Below are 19,810 nucleotides of genomic sequence, written 5' to 3'. Positions count from 1 at the left end.
ATGTTATCTATGAAAGCACTTCATAGTTTTTGTTTCTATTTTGTTTGGTGTTTTTTTTTTTTTAAAAAAAAAACCACCAAAATATTATCCTCTATTACTTGATTCATCTCCATTGACATCAAAGGGAGATGCATATATAGAATGGCCGGATTTTGAAGCAATGTTGAGTTGTATGTCCAGAACCAAATGCTTATGAAATACCATTGAAACCCCTCACTCTTCCTTGAGAGTTGCATGCTTACACCAAGAGAAGGTTTAACCACTAAACGTGAATTTTATAGCATAATCAGAGCCATTTACTAACAGAAATGCTAACAGCAGACATTTTTCAAAGCTAACAATAGGGGAAGCTATCCACTATGATGTGAGGTACATAAATATCTATCTATCTATTTTAAAACTGATGATAAATTTTGTCCATTATCATACATGGTCCCTGCTGGAAAGTTCTGTCGGGAATGACAGCTTGTTCCTAATGTCCCCTCTTGTTTCTCTTCCTGCTGCATGGATGTTTTCAGTAAACTGCACCTTCCCACCAATCCTCCCCCTCTAAATGAGGGCGAGAGCATGGTTAGCCGTATCCTGCAGCTTGGGCCTCAAGGAACAAAATTTATTGGGTAGGACGTTTATAAGAAAAGATATCACATGTCTACAGTTTTTATTTTTATTTTTTGTTCTGACTTGCTTTTTTTGTTTTGTTTTTTTATCATTCCCATTTTTTTAAGTTATCACACCACCAACAAAAGCTTTCAGTTGATTTAACTGTCACTGAAAGAAAAATCATAGTGGCTTGATTTTATTCTAGCACTGCTCCTGTAATTGATCTTGTGCTTCTAGGCATGTGGAATTCACTGCAAGCATCTCTGCTTTCATAACTTCTGTGCTTTTTCCTAATTTTAAACAGAATTTTAACTGTTTCAGCTGCACTGAGTACATTTCTTTAACACACACACACATACACTGTTGGTCTTTTTAATTTTAGCCTCATTGGTAGAGAAGGTATTTACATGGTTTTGGTGTCAGCCTGTGGCAGAACTAGCACTGCTGAACTTGGGTCATTTTCTACTGTAGGTATTTATAAAACAGGGGTGGCCAAATATAAGCCTAGGTATTCAGACTGTCTCCCATGGGAACCTGAGGTGGTTATCATGATGAGAATAGAAGTAAAGGTGAACCGGTTTCCCTGAAAGACATTTCCTCCATTACTGACCTTTCTAATGCAGTGCAACCATATTTTGAATGTTCTAGAATGCACTCTCAGTTTATATGGGACATTGCTGAGGCTTTAAAGAGTTAACAGTCTATATATACTAAAGGTGTACTCTGGAATGTGCCCCAAACCTTCAACAACTCGCAAGCATTCCTTGGCAGATAAATCAACGTAGAAAGGTTTCCACAGGGATAGAACATCTCCTCTTGCCCCTGGTTACCTATTTCCAGTTGGGAAGGAAGTTTCAAAACCAAATTCCTAAATGTAGTGTATAAGCTGAAGTTTGTGATGTTTAATACAGAATGTTGTTCTGAATTCTGTGTTCAGTATACTCACTGGGTTCTCTGAATAGTCTGGGGGGGAAACCAAAGCTAAAGCACCGTGGGGCTGGATGAGAGAGCATTGGAGAGGTTCATGTTCTCTCCTATGAGTTTCCAAGGAAGAGTGGGATATGAGTATAAAAAGTAAATAAATTGCATACCAATCTTCTTATGGTTGAGTGCTACAATACATGCTCTTCACTTAACTTGAGACACAGTTTACTGCTTGAGATGCAGAATATACCGGGTGTAATCCCTAGCATCTCCATTTAAGCAGGATCTTGGGTAGCAGGTGCTAACAAAAGTCCTTGGTTGGTATAGACAGTACTAGGCAAGATGGTCCAATACAGTATAAGGCAGCTGCTCCTCTCCTATCCACTCCCAAACTCAAATTACTGATCCTCTCCTTCCAAAGCCTGGCCTACAGTCCCCAGAGACTTCCATTGGGACCCTGTGGATCATGCTGAATGTATCACCACCAGCATCACAGATGGTGTCTCCTCAGTAGCAGGACTTGTGGTTGGAACAGATTCAGGCACACCTTGACAGGAATGCAAAAAATGGGCCTAAAAGCGTACATTAAATACTTAACAGTTCTTAGTATAAATTACGTCATGTTGACTTTGGGAATAATTAAGCCTGTGTTCATACCTTCATATTATGTAGTTGAATAATGAAATATCAGCTTGTCGAGAGGCTTAGTGAAGAACAGTAGCGCCCTTGCAGCTTCTCATTGGCTATGTGCCTACATATAATCCACTCAGTGGATTACATTCCACTATTTGGTGCCGATGGTAGGCAGTAGATAATCTGAGTCAGGGAACTCTGGCCAGCTACTGCTGATTGGACAGCTGTAGTCAGCAGGTTTTTGCATCAATCTCAACAGCAGAAGCCATCCATCTGAACAATGAAAATTCAGAATTTAATCTTCTTCTGCATGGTCTTCAGTGTCTTACATTATAGGGCTTTGTGCCTGCGCAGAGACCAAGCTTCTTTGAGTTCAGGCGGGAGCCCCGTCCCTATCTATCCCCTTATGCACCTGTCTAAGCCTTTTGTTCCCCAGTCTTTCTTCGTCCACCGACAAGTAGACACCTCTCCAATCACTTCGAGAGAGAGAGAGAGTCTGTGTGTGTGTGTTCCGCTAAGTTTCTTTACCCTGTTATTGTTTCTCTTACATCCCATTTTTCCCCCAATATCATTATTTACTTTCCTATCAAGAGTTTTTCCCTCTGTTCTTTAGTGCTTTTATTTTCTTCGCTTCCTCCCCCTCCCCACTTTCTCCCGCCTCATTTTGGGGACCTATTCTGCATATGGCCCTGAAAGTAACCTTTAAAAGGTGTTCCCACTGTGCCTCCAAACTTCAATCTACGGACAGCCACAGTCAGTGTTTGTTCTGCCTAGGGGGAACATGCGTGGTGGGAACATGTGGCCACTGCCTAAATTTTACCAAACAAGCCTGCAAAAACTGGGCTTCTCGGCTCCGCTTGTGGCTGTGGGAACAGGCCTTGCTCTCTTCAAATGTAATAGCATCAAAAACTATGCAGACCTCTCAAAGTGAGCACCCACCCACTCTGCGGCAATAGCAGCTGCACCCTCTGGGACAGCAAAGGCTAAACAATTGGGACATAGCACGCTCCTGAAGCTGACCCCAGAGCCTACAGCTCATTCAGACTTGATGCCGGGACAGATGACTCAGGCTCCAATTTCCCAGAAAAGCCTTCTGAAAAAGAAGAAGAAGAAGAAGAAACATCCTCTACAGCCGTCAGGGTCGGGATCCAGCTCTGCCCAGGCTAAAAAACAAAAGATATGCCCAGCATCGGACCCAGCTCTGTGTCCGAAAAAGAAGTCCTCCAATCCTTCGGATTCGAGTACCACTCAACCACCCCTGGTCTCTGATTCGACAGTTCAGCTAGGTCAGGGATCCCCAGACTTGGGACACTTGATACCGGAGGATGTGTATGCTGTCCTTGATCCTGAGGAATTTGAAGCAGAACTAGAGCAGGGCAGCACAGGAAGCCCAGCATCAGAACAGAAGGACCTTGACTTGGGCCCAGATCAAGCTTGCTCAGTTACTTCAGCTCTGCACTCCGAGTTTGACTGCCTCTACCCTCCACTCTCAGACTGTTGGGATCGAGGAAACTCTTATTCTTGGTACTGAGAACAATTAGAATGGGATTATGAACGCCCTCGGTCCTGAGCCAGATTTCAGATACATCAGCCTTACTATTGGACTTATGGCTCCGAGGCAGAATTCCCAGCAGAACCATACTGCTACTCCAACCATTACCAACTTACGTTCCATCCTAGAGACATGTATCGCAGATAATATGAAGACCCATGGGATGATCGATACAGAACAAATGCTCGAGTCCACTTGCAGCCTCAGTCCCATTCACCTCACACCTGTACTCAGCACAATCCAATCCTGAAAGAACAGACACTTCGAACCCATCACCCACCGAATGAATCCTAGCCTCGGAAACAGCTGCTACATTCTGAACCAGAAGTTGGCCAGTTGCCAAAAGACCAACCTTCAACCCTGCCTCAAAATCCAGACCTGAAGAATCAAGAGGAGGAAGAACAACAGAAGGTAGAAGAAGAAGAAGTTGAAGGTTCACTCTCACCACAATCTGAGGGTGCATCCTTTATCTCATCCCCCAATGACCAACTAGTAAACCACAAGCCATCCTCCCCATCAGGGGACTACAGAATTTATGCAGATTACTTATTACGTATGGCTTCTTCACTGGGTATCCAACTGAGCCAGCAAAAGAAAACTGACTTAGATCCCCTTTTTGGCCACATAGATCCTGATGCATGTGTGCCATTATCTTTGCCACTCAATTCAGCCCTGCTATACCTACTAAGTCCTGTTGGAGCAAACCATCCTCCCTGCCACAACCAACAAAATGCCTAGGGAACTTCTATAAAGTCCACACTACTGATGAGACCACAGGTAATTCCCTACAAAGACATATCACACCAAACTTGGTTGTAATCGAGACTTCCCAAGTACGCAACAGGGTTCGCGTTGCCTCATCCCCAGTGGACAGGTGAGGCAGTAAACCCGACTCATTTGGATGCCGGCTATACTCCGTTTCAGCAATACACCTCAAGATTGCCAACTATCAAGCATATATTACGAAATACAGTCACTTCCTCTGGGAGACAATTGGCCCATTCCTGGAATACTTACCCCAGGACAAGAAAGATGCAGTCAAAGTATTCTACAAGGAATCATTTCAACTGGCCAGACAAGAACTGTATTCAGTCCTGCACTTTGCGGAGTGTGCTGCCAAAGTTATGGCCACCTCCGTTGCACTCCACCGCTACACCTGACTGGCCTCACTCAAGAGGCCCATGTGTGCATTGCAGATCTCCCATTTGATGGGATGTGCTGTTAGGTGAAAAGACGGACAAAACCATACAGGAATTCCAAAAATTGTGCAACACAGCACTGTCAATGAGTGTCCAGCTTCAAACTTCCTGCACTCACAGACTGTCCTGATGGCCCAAGCCATAGCCACGCCAAAATCCTCCCTATCCCTCCTCCAACCACTCCTTTCACTCCCCAAGATTCTCACAGTATGGACAAAAGCAGCAATTACAGTATATTAAGCCACCTCTCCAAAAGCCATGCATTCAGCCTACTTATCCAAAGAAACAATGACTTTTCTGGGATGATCCGAGTCGGTACTCGCCTATCCCCTTACCTATCAACTTGGGAGGGGATTACCACCAACTCATGGGTCCTCACGATCATCAGGATAGGCTGTGCACAAGAATTCTCATCCGACCCCACCCCACGCACCTCCTCCTACCACCACCATCTCCTACAAAGATGCTGAGGAATGAGGTTGCCTCCCTCTTACAAAAGGATGCCATTGAACCCTTATCTCTGATGGCCAGCCCAGGGTTTTACTCCCCATATTTCACAGTCCCCAAAGGAGATGGGGACATACGGATCCTTCTCGACCTCGGGGGCCTAAACTCTTGCATCACTTACAAACACTTCTGAATGGTGACTATCCCACTCATCCTCACGCTCCTACGCAAAGGAGTATGGTTTGCAGCCCTAGACCTCAAGGACGCCTATTATCACCTAAACATCAGACTGAAAATTCCTCCTCTTCAAAATTGGCAAAGCCACCTATCGGTTCAAGTCTCTTCCCTTTGGGCTTGCTTCGGGCCCCCAGATCTTTACAAAATGTATGACAACAGTGGTGGCGTTCCTTCCAGATGCTTGGGTCCAACTTTTCCCATTCTTAGACAACTGGTTGATAGTAGCAGATTCCCCTGCGGAAGTGACCACGTCCGTATGCACCACGATCGCGCTCCTCTATGATCTGGGTCTTACTAACTGTGGAAAATTGCAGCTTACCCCAACCACTGCAGTGGTTTCTTGGGCTGCTCTTCCACCCTTGCCACGTCAGAATCTTCCTTCCACACCACAGATTCCATGCCTTACTGACCTTGCCTACCAAAGTCACTTCTGGTGTGCGTCACTCAACAAGGACTATCCACCGACTCCTAGGCCATGTGTCCTCCACTACACATGTCCTCCCTCATGCACGACTTTGCTCCTGAGTTCTACAAAGTTTGTTCCTTCGCAACTTTTTATTGTCATGTATTTTAATTTGTGACTTTTAAATATTTTAAATTTTGTACACTGCCTAGAGATATACATATCAGGTGGTATAACAATATGATAAATAAATAAACAAACAAACAAACTTCTGCCACCAAACTGACAGTCCCTCCACCCCTCTACATTTACCCCTCCCCATGTGTGTCACTCTCTTTTGTGGTGGACAAACCCATGTCACCTTTCCGTGGGCACCCCCTTCCATCCCCCCCCCGAAGCCAACTCATATGCTTACCACAGATGCTTCTGAAATGGGCTGGAGAGAGCACATCCAGGATTTACATCTCAGTGGCCTCTGGTCCCCAACCAAGGCATGACACCATATCAGTTTCCTAGAACTCCTTGCCATCTAAAAAGGGTTCCATCTCAGAGGGTTCCTTTTCCTCCTCCACAACTCTCTGTGCTAACAATTCCAACAGGCAATACCACAGTGAAAGCATATATAAATAGACAAGGGGGAACAGGTTCCAAAGCCCTCATGCAGAAGCAGACACCCTGAGCAGACTCTGCATAGGCATGCACAAATGGTGTTTGCAGAAGACGGTACTACTTCCCCTCTTCAGAAAATGGGGAATGCCAACAATCGAGACCTTTTCACATCTGTTCTCAACACCCAATGTTCATGCTTTTGCTCCAGGGCGGGCAAGGGACAAAACTCCCTAGGAGATGCACTTGCCATATCCTGGGAAGGCCTCTTCACCTATCTCTTCCCACCAATACTTGTCTTGCCACACATACTCCTCAAGATACAACAGGAAAGCCTAGACTGCATCCTCATCACTCCATGATGACCTCACCACCCGTGGTTCCCCACGTTATTTATTTATTTATTTATTTATTTATTTGCCGCCTGGCTTCCTTAGGCTCGAGGTGGTTTACATAAATTAAAACAACAACAGCTAAGACAAAAACAACAACCCATACACATTAAAAACTAAAAGTCTAGCAAAATAGGTAGGTTTTTAGAAGCTTCTTAAAGGACAGAAGGGAGGGGGCATTACAAATCTCGGGGGCAAGTTGTTCCATAAGGAGGGGGCTGCAACAGAGAAGGCCCTCTCACAAGCCTGGTCACCACGGACCTCCCCTGGGCCCGGAACTCTGTGAAGGCCCACCTGAGACAACCACATAGGGTGGGTCGAAGTTGGATGGGAGAGGCGATCCTTATTTGTGACTCTCAGCTGGTGCTCACATACCTCTTCCACAGCACCCTTGCCTCCTTACACAAGCGGATGACAAGATTCTTCACTCCGATTTGCACAACCTCAAACTCATGTGGAGGATGCGACCACCTTCCCGGCTGAACTACAGAGGATTCTCCTAGTGGCCAGAAAGCCTTCAACATGCACTTCCCATTCTCAAAATGGAAGTGTTTCCATTGTTAGCAGAGACGGCTTGACCTGCTAACCCACTGACTACTGAAACCATTTGTGCCTACCTCCTTTACCTAAAGGAAAAGGGACTTGAAACTTCATCCCTCCGGGTTTACCTAGTGGCAGTCGTGGCCCATATGCCATCTACCAGTCCTTCCTGGTTCTGGGACCCTGCAGTAAAACAGTTTCTGAAAGGACTTCAGCATGATGCCCTGGTCATGACACTGGCTTGGGATCTCTCTGTAGTACTTTCTTGCCTAATGAATCCAACATTTGAACCCTTAGCGACCACTGATCCCCGCCTCCTCTCCTGGAAGGTGGCATTCCTAGTTGTGATTATGTCTGCCCGACAAGTCAGTGAACTCTGGGCTGTCTGGGTAGATCCTCCCTACCTATTCTTTCACAGGAACAAAGTTGTATTGCATCCAGATGTCACCTTTTAACCAAAAGTTGTATCTTCCTTTCATCATTCGCAACCAAACATTTGCCAAACGTTTTCCCCTTCACCTTCGGATCCTGCCCAATGCAGTCTCCACACCCTAGATGTTTGCAGAGCACTGGCTCCTTTGCAAACCCTCAAAAAGGCTGACAAGTCTCATCTCAAACGCTCTCCGGGTGGATCGTGAACACCATCCAACTAGCCTATCACATTGCTAAAGTGCCTCTCCCTTTGTCGGTGTAGGCTCATTCCACCAGGGCAGGAGCCACTTCCATAGCCTTTGATCGATCTGTACCTCTGGACATCATCTGCCAGGCTGCTACCTGGTCTTCTCCACTGTCCTTCGTCCAGCACTATGCTTTTAGATGTCCAGTCTGCCATTAGGAAAGCCATACCACAGTTGCTCTGCACTTGACTCCCACCTCCAGGTAAGCCTCAGCTTGTGATGTGCCCTATTGTGTAAGGCACAGAAGACCATGCAGAAGAACAACAGGTTGCTTACCTGTAACTTTGGTTCTTCTCGTGGTCATCTGTGCTCTTACACACCCTCCCTCCTCCCTTCTCTTTGTTAGTTAACTGGTGGACTCAGAGACTGGGGAACAGGAGGCTAACACAGGCACATAAGGAGATGGGGCAGGGCTTGCTCCTGAACTCAACGAACCTTGGAACGTTCCGAAATGGTCTCTGCGCAGGCCCAAAGCCCTATGCTGTAAGAGCACAGATGACCACTAGAAGAACCCAAGTTACTGGTGAACAACCTGTTGTTCTACCTCAGCCCTAGGGGTGTGCACGGAACCGCCAACTGCGGTCCGGCACTGGGGTGGGGTGGTACCTTTAAGAGCGGTGGGAGGGTTTACTTACCCCTCCCGCCACTTTCCCGCTCTTTCGCCGTAATTCCAAGTGTAATTGGGGCGGCAGGATACCTCCCTGCCGCCCCTTCCCCGACGTTGCTGGGAAAACTCCCAGCAGTCCTTTGCGCGGTGCACGCACACGTCACAGAGGCGCGCATGTAAACCCTCCCACCGCTCTTAAAGGTACCAACCGGACCGGACCGCCCAGGTCCGGACCGGTCCGGAGGCTATTTCAATGGCCTCCGGACCGGTCCGGGCCCATCCCTACTCAGCCCCAGTGTGTAGATGGGAGGCTGGAAGTGACTGTCAGTTTCCTGTTATGCCCCTTTGTATCTTTGCAGTAAGCATAACATTAAACAGGTCTTGAAATGCTCAGGAGTGGCAGTTTGGCCACCCCTGTGACCAAAGTTGGTCTTGTTTGTTGGAATTAAATAAAGGATCTGGTTGGATAAGACTGGTGGAAAGTTAAAAACTTTTAAAACTGAATTATGTTTCAGGTTGGAAAGCAAAAGTGTGAATTTTGAATTTTGGATATAAATGTACAATAATCAGAAAATTGTAATTGTCATATATAACATCATTGAAAGATTTGAGTATATTGACTGTCTGCATTCAAAGGTTATGAAGTTTAACGTAGCATGTTGTTCCAAGTCCTGTGTTCAATACCTGTTTAATACCTTCTCTGTGAGTATTGTTTATATTTGTGCACAAAGCTGTGTTGGTCTTATACAGAGAGACAGTATCAGACATATTCACCTGCAAAGGTTGTATTAAAAAGATAGTTTTCAGTGTTTAAACACTTGTAAATTGGGAACTGTGAGTGGCAAACAATTTGCTGATATCCATCTCCTTTTGAACTGTCATGAACAAATCCCCAAATATATATAACATTAAAATAACAATTGGCACTTTACAAAAAACAGCAAGGATGTAGTCCAGCCAAACGGAAAGCAGTTGTTTACATCTCAAGGAAATTATTCAAGCACATGCTTGACACATCCATTAAAATCAATGGAATGTAAAAGGGCTTAAATTTAGCTGAATTGTGCCCTTAATCCTCACTTTTTTCCTCCTCCTGTTATTACTGCTTTTAATTCACCCTTCCAATGGTAAAAATATAAAGACTGGAGATCTGTTATTTGCTCCTTTGTTTATACAGCCTTGTGAGGTGCTAGTTAAATGCTAAATATTACAAATTATCATTGCAGTTTTATCTTCAATATAAGGGGGTAGAGTACAACCTCTGTATGAAAATAATGATACTGTCTGTTTAAATATCTTAAAACTGCAAAATCCATAACTGCTCATGTTTCTGTGACAAAATCCCTCAAATGCTTTTCTTGCCTATGAATCGTTTAGCAAAACTGCCCATTTTATTAAGGAATGGCACGAAAAACAAAGAGCTGTACCTGTTGATTTTTTACACTGGCCACTTAATTATGCATTTGTAATCCAGGATGGAAGATACACAGTCAGGTAATATTAGGTGTATTCCTTCGAAGGGGTTTGGAAAGTGATGCAGCTCCCATTGTGAATGCAGCTGCATAGATCATGGTACTGTCAGAGGTTTGCACAACTTGTGACTCACCAAAGTGAACACTGTTTGCCAGCTAGGTATAATTTCCCATTGGAAGCTCAATAAATCTCTCTTTTTGTTGTCCATAGGGGACTGCAAAAATAGTGTTATCAAGCACTTAGCACAACACATATTGTTAGTTCACAAGTTGCATAGGTTTGTTCATCAGCCAGGGGAAGGACTACTACTTAGTCAGATGTCTGAACTAGTACTCATTATGAAAGGACTTGAACATTTCTTTCTAGTGGCAGAAACACCAACATTGTGAAATTGAGCTAGCGTGTGATATCCAGAGCATTGGCAAAGCTCACTCCTCCTAGCTGCAGCAGCATTGTAAAGAACAATGCAAAAAATTATAGCATGGAATGGTTGAGTAATTCCTATTATCACCACTGGCCCCAGCACACATGTTATATTCCCAACCGTGGATATCTCCTAACTATGCAAATCCTCTTTTAACAAGGATGATTGCAAACTCTGGTTTGAAATTAGCCATGATTAACATTAGCATCAATGCAGATGTAATGTTACTCCATGATGAGCTCCAAAAAGAGGAGACAGAGAGGAATTCATGCATGAAATGGAAGAGGGAAGAGTGCGAGACAGAGCTGTAGCTCAATGGAAGAGCATCTGCTTTAGATGGAGAAAGTGCCAGATTCAGTCCCTGGCTGGGAAAGATTCCTGCCTGAAACCTTGGAGAGCCACTGCCAGTCTGTATAGACAATACTGAGCTAGATGGACCAGTGATCTGACTTGGTAGAAGACAGTTTCTTATGTTCCTATGAGATTCCTGTGAATAACTCTCTGTATCCCAATCATAGCTCGGAGATTAATATTACACTTCCACTGGACCACCATGTTTTGCTGTCATGGAAGGAAGCAGCTTAGTAATATCACTGCTCAAAGTATTTCTTGTAATCTTCTAGATTAAATTGAGTTGATGCTTTCTACTTGCATAGACTGCTACCAGTCTATGGTTCTAAAGCCTGGAAACCTCCATTGCCCTACATTGGATGAACATTACATGAAGGCATCCTGATGTTTAGATGTTCCCATAAGTGGCTAAATATATTACTAGTTACATTTCTAGATGTTTATCAGGGGCTCTGCATATGAAGCATTTTATATAAAGATGAGTTTGCACCAAAGGAGGTGTGGGAAAATAGGCGCTCAGACACTAATGGTCAAGCTCTAGGAGCACATTTCTCACCACACTTATTTGGTTCTAAGCTCCTTTGAATTCTTAAATGTTGACGATTACTTGGAGCCATTCTGATGTCCAGATGCTGCTGTTAGTAGCTAAATCAAATAGAACTTACTTGTGAGTAAATATGGAGAGGAGTGTACTGCACAGTATATTAGAAAACAGTACCATGTACATTTTCAATTGCAATAATTCCTTTTTAAGGGAAGATTTCATCCCAATAGTATATTGGAGAAAAATGCATGCTTTCCATCCAAGCCAATGGAAAAGTGACCCATTAGCAAAATAGAATTTATATATTTTCTCTCTCTCTCTTAAACCTGACTGTGTTCCTTCTACACTTCAGAATTGAATTTAATCTTTGCTTATGATGGTGCATCTACCACTGATATGGAATAAACTAAGCCCGGGGCTGTGTGTGTTCTGTGATTCTTAGCATGAATTAGAAGTACTGAGTACAAAATTCACTCTCCTCAGTATTCACTTTTTTCTTTTCTTTTGTTAAAACAAGCTTCTAGTCCTCATGTATGTGACGATGGACTTGAAATGATGTGGATAGTAAGATTTCCAGGAGATAGGGCACCTATGCCCTGCATACTATTTTACCCCAGCCCATCATTAGAATAAGCAGATTAAATTATGCAACATGAGAAAATTCTGCTTTATTTCAGCAATTTATAGAGGTTGAGGCACTTGTCTTTTTTTGATACACTATTTGAAGAACATTGGTACAAAATTTTAGAGTGGTGTTTTTTAAAAAAATGTATAGTGTACACAGTCCCCAGTAAATTGAATGTATCTATATACAGGGTTGCGTATGTGCCTTGATTCTGCTCAAGCACCTAAAAGAAAAAAATCAGCTTCCTAAGAGTTTCAGATTTAACTTTTTTAAAAGTGTCTAGCTCTTATGGTTGTGGTGATTATTTAAAACTTTTTTTGAAATTTGATGGACAACATCTGGTGACGTCTCAAAAGCCAGAAAAGTTTGCTAAATAAGATTTCTGGTGACCAGGAGCATGTTCTTCAGTGTCATGCATTGCTTCTTACCCTTTTCTGTCTATAACACAAGCAGAATTAAATTATGCAAATGAAGGAATTATGCAGATTAGTTTAATTGCATAATTTGTACAGGTTTGCAGAATCCAGCTTTTCTTGGCACATAATTTAAGTTACTTGAACAAAGAAATTTTACCTTGTTTGTTTGTTTTTTAGCACAGAGTACACACAGCCTTGAATAGATGGCATCATGTATGCATTGCATAGTGAAGTGCAGGATCAGCTTGCCTGCTGAAATCCGTTTTTAATTTGCTTATATGTATTTTTAAAACTTTTGCGTTCATGTGAATTGCTGTATGTCAGCACTCCTGTGTCTGCTTATCTCAGTGTCTAACTGGAGTGGATCATTGATAACACAACTTGTCATTTGAATTGTAAAGGGTTTTGCAGCTTTGCCAGTTTTTAAAAACATTTTCTCCCATAAGTGTTCTTGTGTTTGTATGACAAATAGAGGGCTTTAAATAAACTGAAAAATACATTTACAATATGAATTGATTCTCTCTCTCTTTCTCTCTCTCTCTCTTTCTCTAAATTTGGTATAGTCCTGTCATAGTGGAAATCCCTCATTTTGGATCAATGCGAGGAAAGGAAAGAGAATTGATTGTGCTTCGAAGTGAAAATGGTGAAACATGGAAAGAACATCAGTATGATAGCAGACATGAAAATCTCAGTGAGATACTAAATGGCATGAATGAAGGTAAAGAAGTTTCATCACCACTTTGACCTGTGCAAATGTAAACTGCTGGAGATCTATCAGATGGAAAATGTGTTTAAGATGCCCTGTTAAAACTGAACTACACAGTGATTGTACAAATGACATAATCACAGTATCATGTTGTATGGATATATCAATCATATATATCACTCCTGTCATCAGAAAAAACATACAACCCTCAGTCAGGAACTGCTTACAGAGTTGCAAAAGTTAGGAGATATTTCTTGGCAGCACCTATATCAGTTCTAGATGTTAATAGATTATGTTAGTTTCAAAATTATTACTGAATATCCTTCTTAATTTTTAAAAATTAAAACAGTTTTAATTTTTATCAGATTTGTTGCTTCCATGCACTTTGCCACATTGCAAGTGAGAAGTTGCCTTATACCAAGTCAGACCATTGGTCCATCTACTCAGTATTGTCTGTACGAACTGGCAGCTGCTCTGCAGGATTCCAGCCCTACCTGGAGATGCCAAAGATAGACCTTGGGACCTTCTGCATATAGAGCATAAGCTCTACCACTGAATTCCACTCTTCTCCATGAATTTGTCTGATTCCCAAATTAGACAGTTTCCTAACATTTTCTCCACTTAGAGCATTGAGGCCATTTCCAGAGATATAAACATGCAAAGGAAGTGACATGTGACCCAACATGTTTCCAGAGAGAACAGCTGCTTTCTTGCAGCAATTCAGATTAGCGGGGCAGCATTATTTTCAGCCAATATGTTCATCTGAATTGCCGCTGTTATAAGTATCCTGGAATGTGTCAAGTCAGACTTTACTTCCACCGTGCAGTTGGGAATGGCCAGCCTTCTCCATGTGGAGAAATGACTTATGTCTGAACCAACCCTATGTGTTGTGGATGAGGACACAGAAAAGAGGACAGACTGAATATCTAAGTAATGGCATCTTGATGACGTATAGGAGCTGCCTTGGTATTATTACTTCTTTGTTATCTGATTCAACAGAGAAATGAATCCTCTGTCCCTATTGTCTCTTCTCCATTTTACAATGGAATCATTACCATATATGCTGACAATAGCACCATCTACTGGCTAACAGTGTTCACTCTAACTGGGATTCACAGAAGTTGTTGATTACAACTCCCAGCATCCCCAGTTTCAATCGCCTTTGCTTGGGGGTTATGGTAGTTATAGTCAACAACATCTGGGAATCCCTGTTAGAGGGAACATTGCTGGCAAACCTGGATGACAGATCCAAAACATTTGTATAGACACATGGTAAAAAGGAAGACGTCTCTAAAAAGGAACACCGACATACAAAAGCTAACTGATGTTTTCTGAGATCACATCAGAGCCAGCTTCTCTAGCCAATTCATACAGAGTTCTGGGAAGTATCCTGCAAAGAACAGCTGGTGCAGATGTACCTAAAGATTCATATATTGACCCTTCCAGTAATTTATCCAGATTTTTGTTGAACCAGAAGAATGATATGTTCAACAAACGTTTAATTTCAATATCAATTAAATAATAAGGCAGTTGACACAGTCGCTAAGAGGGTAGGACAAGCATCCTGCCCAGCTTCAAGAACTGCATGTGCTCCCAGTTTTTGATTGTTAGCCAACGACTAGGTGGAAAGAGAGGGGAGTGCCATTTGTGAGACAACAGCTGGGTAGGATGGCTTTTCCTCCTACCTCATTAAGGTGCCAGGTACAAAGGCTGGGTTGGATAGTGCTGTCCTACCCAGCTGCTGTCTTACAGATGAGCACTCCTCCTCCTCCTACCTAATTGTTTGCTAACAGACAATCAAAAATGGGGAACATGCACAGCTCCCAAAGCTGGGTAGGACACTTGTCCTGCCCTCTTAGCTATCATGTGAACAGTCTTAAGAGCTTTCATGAGGTCCAACGAGTTTTCAAAGTGCAATGCAAGAGCTTTTGAGTTACACAGAACTATTCTTTAGGCTGGATGTTGAATTTTAAAATAAAGATATATCTGAGAAGAGGGCATGATGTTAAGCCCAACTTGTCAGTGCAGATTTGTTCAGGGTTCACATGAAGGAAGTTTTTGGAGAAAACGTTAGGTTAAGGGTAGTCTGTATGTTAGGTTTCAAAGTTATACAAACATAAAGGGAAAAGGTAGAAATAGGGAAGCCTTCCTTTGAAAATCCAGTCATAATCTCTCTTCAGTAGTCTTCATACATTACTTAAACATTGTCACTTTCCCCCTTCCTTAGAGTTGGACAGTGCTGAAGAACTTGAGAAGAAGCGTATCTGTAGAATTATTACCAAGGACTTCCCTCAGTACTTTGCTGTGGTTTCCCGTATTAAGCAAGAAAGCAATCAGATTGGTCCTGAGGGGGGTGTCCTGAGCAGCACAACTGTCCCTCGTGTTCAGGCCTCTTTTCCAGAAGGAGCATTAACCAAAAGAATACGAGTGGGACTTCAGGTAACAAAATCATGTTTCTTTGAAAACCAGAAGTAAGGTTTAACTGAGAAAAGGTACAACTTTTCTTATCCTAGCATGGCAAACTGCAACTGCATAAATTCCTTCTTCAGTCTAACCACTGATGGTAAAAAGGCCCTGTCCTCCTTTGTATCTGGGCACCCCTACTAAGCCTTGATCATGTGAGTAGTTTAAGTCTGTCTCTCTCTGGGATCAACTGCACTATTGATGAATCCAGCTTTTACAGCACTACCACTTGCATGAAATGTGGATTTTGATTTATGGTTATTAGGAGATTCTTCTAGGGACCCATATCAGTGAAATATCTTACATTGGCTTGATTCATGAAGAACCCAAAAGAATGAAGGTTTGCTATCAAGTCTGTATTGGATTGTTACCATCGAATACTGAATTTTGGTAGCCTTTACAACATTCATAACAGAAATAAGACGTTTACATAAAGTACAACTTGCATTCCCTATTAAATTTGAAAAACTAGAATAATATTCCAATTACCTTAAAAAATGTGTGTGGGCGGGGCGGAAACAAAATCTTAATATCATAATATTAGAGTGTCTTTCTGTGTTGATGCTAGGCTCAACCAGTTCCAGATGAAACAGTCAAAAAAATCCTTGGCAACAAAGCAACTTTCAGCCCCATTGTCACTGTGGAACCAAGAAGAAGAAAGTTTCATAAACCAATCACCATGACAATTCCTGTGCCACCCCCATCAGGGGAAGGGATCAGCAATGGATACAAAGGCGACACGACGCCAAGCCTTCGGCTACTATGTAGCATTACAGGTTAGTCAAAAGCATAAAGAAACACATTCACGTATTCACCATGTCTTCATAAACATGCTATTGCTGAAAATTGTTGGAGTTTTCCAAATATTGAAGAAGAGACAAAAATGAAAAATAGTGGTAAGAGTATGAACAGGCTTTGGATTTTTTAAAAAAGTTATTCTATGCAAAGGAAAATAAAATTCTGCATCCTGTATAAATTATGTGAATTAGCACAATTACTCTTGTTTTGAATAATTTATTTTGCCATGTTTTACTAGTTTGAATATTTACTAGACATTGCTAGTCAGTAACGAAGTATACAAGGCCATGAAATCCAGTCTCAAACAACTGGAAATTGTTTTAGTACCCCCTCAGCTTTGTAAAATTTCAGCAGGCAGTGCTCATGCCCATATACTCTCAAATATTTCTTCACAACCCCAAGGGCTAGTAACATGCTCTTTTAGAAAAATGGAAGCTGAGGTTCTTGGAACGTCAAAGTCTTGCTCTACACCCCAGGATTTCTGTGGGCCTGTGAAAATCCAGCATGCACATAGCCAGTGAGCAAGACCCTGTGCTGTTCTCTGTTGTCTTGAACATACGTTGCAATAACTTAGCATTTAATTTGTAGCTTTTCCTTTAAATTGACAGCTGCATGCACATTTCACTGATCGTTTATTATATTTTATAGTAGGTGGAATATTATATAATATAATAGAAATATATGTAGCTTTTCTACACATAAGTTTTATATGGCAGACTTTACTTTCCAGGCCTCCTTCTATCTTCTAATATTTTGAGAACCATGCTGTTGCTTTAAAAGAACCATACTTATTTCTTACTATTCTTTTAAAAAATAATGTAACAGCTTCAGGCTGAGATGTTAAACAAAGCATTCACTAATTCCATGGTAATTGCTTTCAGAGGGGTGGCCATGTTACACTGTAGCAGCAAAAACGACACAGCATTCTGTGGCATCTTAAGGACTTAACACGTTTATTGTAGCCTTAGCTTTCACATCAGATGCATAAAGTGTAATCCTTAGTAGGCATAGATATGCATATACATATCTGTAGAGGGGGGGGGAATGAGAACAGCGGAGCCACATTGCAGGAAGTGCAAACGCAGATGGAAAAAACAGGAAGCACCCAACCAAAAAGAAAAATAGATGACAAAATCTCAAGGTGTTGTGAAGCATTTATTAGAGTCCAAAGTGTTTCAACCACAATAGGCTTTATTCAGGGGCAACTATTTGTAGTATTCCAAAGAGAACTCTAACAGTTAGTCTTTGTTAGTAGTCCTTGTGAGAAGGTAAAGGAGAACTCTCTCTTTTGAATACTACAAATGGTTGCCCCTGAAGAAATCCTCTTGTGACTGAAATGTGCTGGGCTCTGGGAAATGCAAAAGGCCTTGAGGTCATTCACACACTCAAAAACTGTGTACTACCCAGGTTTGTGAGATACGTGTGCTCCCAATGTTTGGTTGTGTGGAAGCAAGGTAGGAGGAAAACCTGGGTAAAAGTGATTGTGTGGAAGCAACCTTGCTTCCAAGGTTGAATGACTACCTAGTCTTGTGATGAACTTAAAGTAGACAAGATAAGCATGGTGATAGTTCCCAATAGCAGTAAATGGGGATAACATCTTCCCATTAGTTCTATATTAATTAACTCTGTAAGGCAATATAAATTATTGGTCCTTATTCTGACCAGGTTCTACATTGTTACAAATTCTCATTCAGCTATTTCAAGCTCTGTTCTTCCTTTGAAGTTCTTCTGTTGAAGAATCGCCACTTTGAAGTTTTCAGCAGGATGTCCTGGAAGGTTAAAATGTTCTCCCACTGGTTTTTGCTTATCTGTTTTACATTCACATTGTCAATTATAAATTCCTGTGATTGGGCAGCATATCCCCAAGGATCTAGAGCCTCACTACATGGAACACTGTGTATTTATTGTCACCATTTAAATTACATGTTAATTATAATATGGATGCAATGAAGGATCTGTGTGCACACCATGTCAATAGTTATATCCATGTGAGGATTTCTGCTCCTTCCACTTGGTCATGCAGGGCCCCAGGCCTGCAGGAACACACAGAAGCAAGCACTAGGGGGTATGGTACCTGTGCCATTTGAGGAGTGGTGGCTGGAAAGCTAGGTGTCAGGCAAGGTAGATAGGGGTATAAAGGGAGGAAATATGCTATGTTAGCCTCCTCTTTCCCGCATCCAATGCAGATATGATGGTGGAAAAGATAGGAGGACCTTAATGAAATCCACAACCCTCCCCCCCCATCATGGTTTCTCCCAGATTTAGCCAAATCATGCTCGCTCCTTCTAAAGACAGTGGCTATGGAAGCCATCACAGGCAGTAAAGAGACAGGCCCACTTTGACTCTCTGTTATTCACAAACTGCATCATTTGCCCTTATGCAGTAGTCCAGAGCCTCCATGCCCTGCCCTCTGGAAATGGAGAATGGGAGCACAGCCCAAATTATATGGATTGTTATATGGATGGATATTTGTTATATGGATGTCTCAGCAGCTGCTTACCCACAAATAAAGCTCTACCAAGTAGAAGCATACTTAAGCACAATTCCAAAACTGTGTGCAAACTAAGATATCAAAGCAAATGTATCTTACATATTATTTATTTCATAGGAGGTACTTCACCAGCTCAGTGGGAAGATATCACGGGAACTACTCCACTGACCTTTGTAAATGATTGTGTGTCTTTCACAACCAACGTTTCAGCCAGGTATAGTAAGGGCCAATGCAAAACAGATGGTTTTCTTTTTAAAAGGTTTATGAGGATCAAAATAGTTCCAGTGATTTACACTAGTACATGATCTAGTTCAATGGCTGGTCATTTTTTGCCTGGGGTGGGGGAAAGATGAGGCGAAGTGGAGCAAAATTAGTTAAGGTATTTAAAACAGATATTTTTAATGCAAGCTTGATTCCATTCAAATTAAGAGATGCTTATAGCATTCTCCCCTCAAATTGCTTCCCAGATTTTGGGGTTCCTAATTGCCTGGTCCTGTTTGCAGAGCGTCACAACCTTGTTTGCGATCTACACTTCTTCTGCCTTTCATTTCCAGACTTTGTACTAAGACGTGCAATTTCTGGATCTCTCTTCTGTTCATTTACATCTCTGCTCTTTCCATCCAGGTTATGACCAGTGTGTCAAAATAAATCTTGCTTCCAGGATGCATATGATCACATCAAGATTTTTTTTTGCACACTGTA

General features: G+C 42.2%; 1 protein-coding gene across 36 annotated transcripts in view; it reads left to right on the top strand.

Moving 5' to 3' along the window:
- The window catches only part of ANK3 (ankyrin 3), a 661,543-nt gene that overhangs the window by 588,606 nt on the left and 53,127 nt on the right, over nt 1–19,810 (top strand). For 31 of the 36 annotated variants that reach the window (XM_053306987.1, XM_053306988.1, XM_053307003.1 and 28 more), the window contains 4 exons: nt 13,214–13,368; nt 15,584–15,795; nt 16,388–16,595; nt 19,226–19,322. In XM_053306987.1, the coding sequence (XP_053162962.1) occupies nt 13,214–13,368; nt 15,584–15,795; nt 16,388–16,595; nt 19,226–19,322 (672 nt within the window). Of the gene's footprint in view, nt 1–518; nt 618–13,213; nt 13,369–15,583; nt 15,796–16,387; nt 16,596–19,225; nt 19,323–19,810 lie in introns of all 36 variants that reach the window. The other 5 variants (XM_053307011.1, XM_053307021.1, XM_053307010.1 and 2 more) reach the window with 1 other exon arrangement.

This window comes from Hemicordylus capensis, chromosome 3, assembly GCF_027244095.1.
Source record: "Hemicordylus capensis ecotype Gifberg chromosome 3, rHemCap1.1.pri, whole genome shotgun sequence".
Lineage (NCBI taxonomy): Eukaryota > Metazoa > Chordata > Lepidosauria > Squamata > Cordylidae > Hemicordylus > Hemicordylus capensis.
Note: the sequence above shows the minus strand (reverse complement) of the source record. Positions and strands in the feature narration are given on the sequence as shown.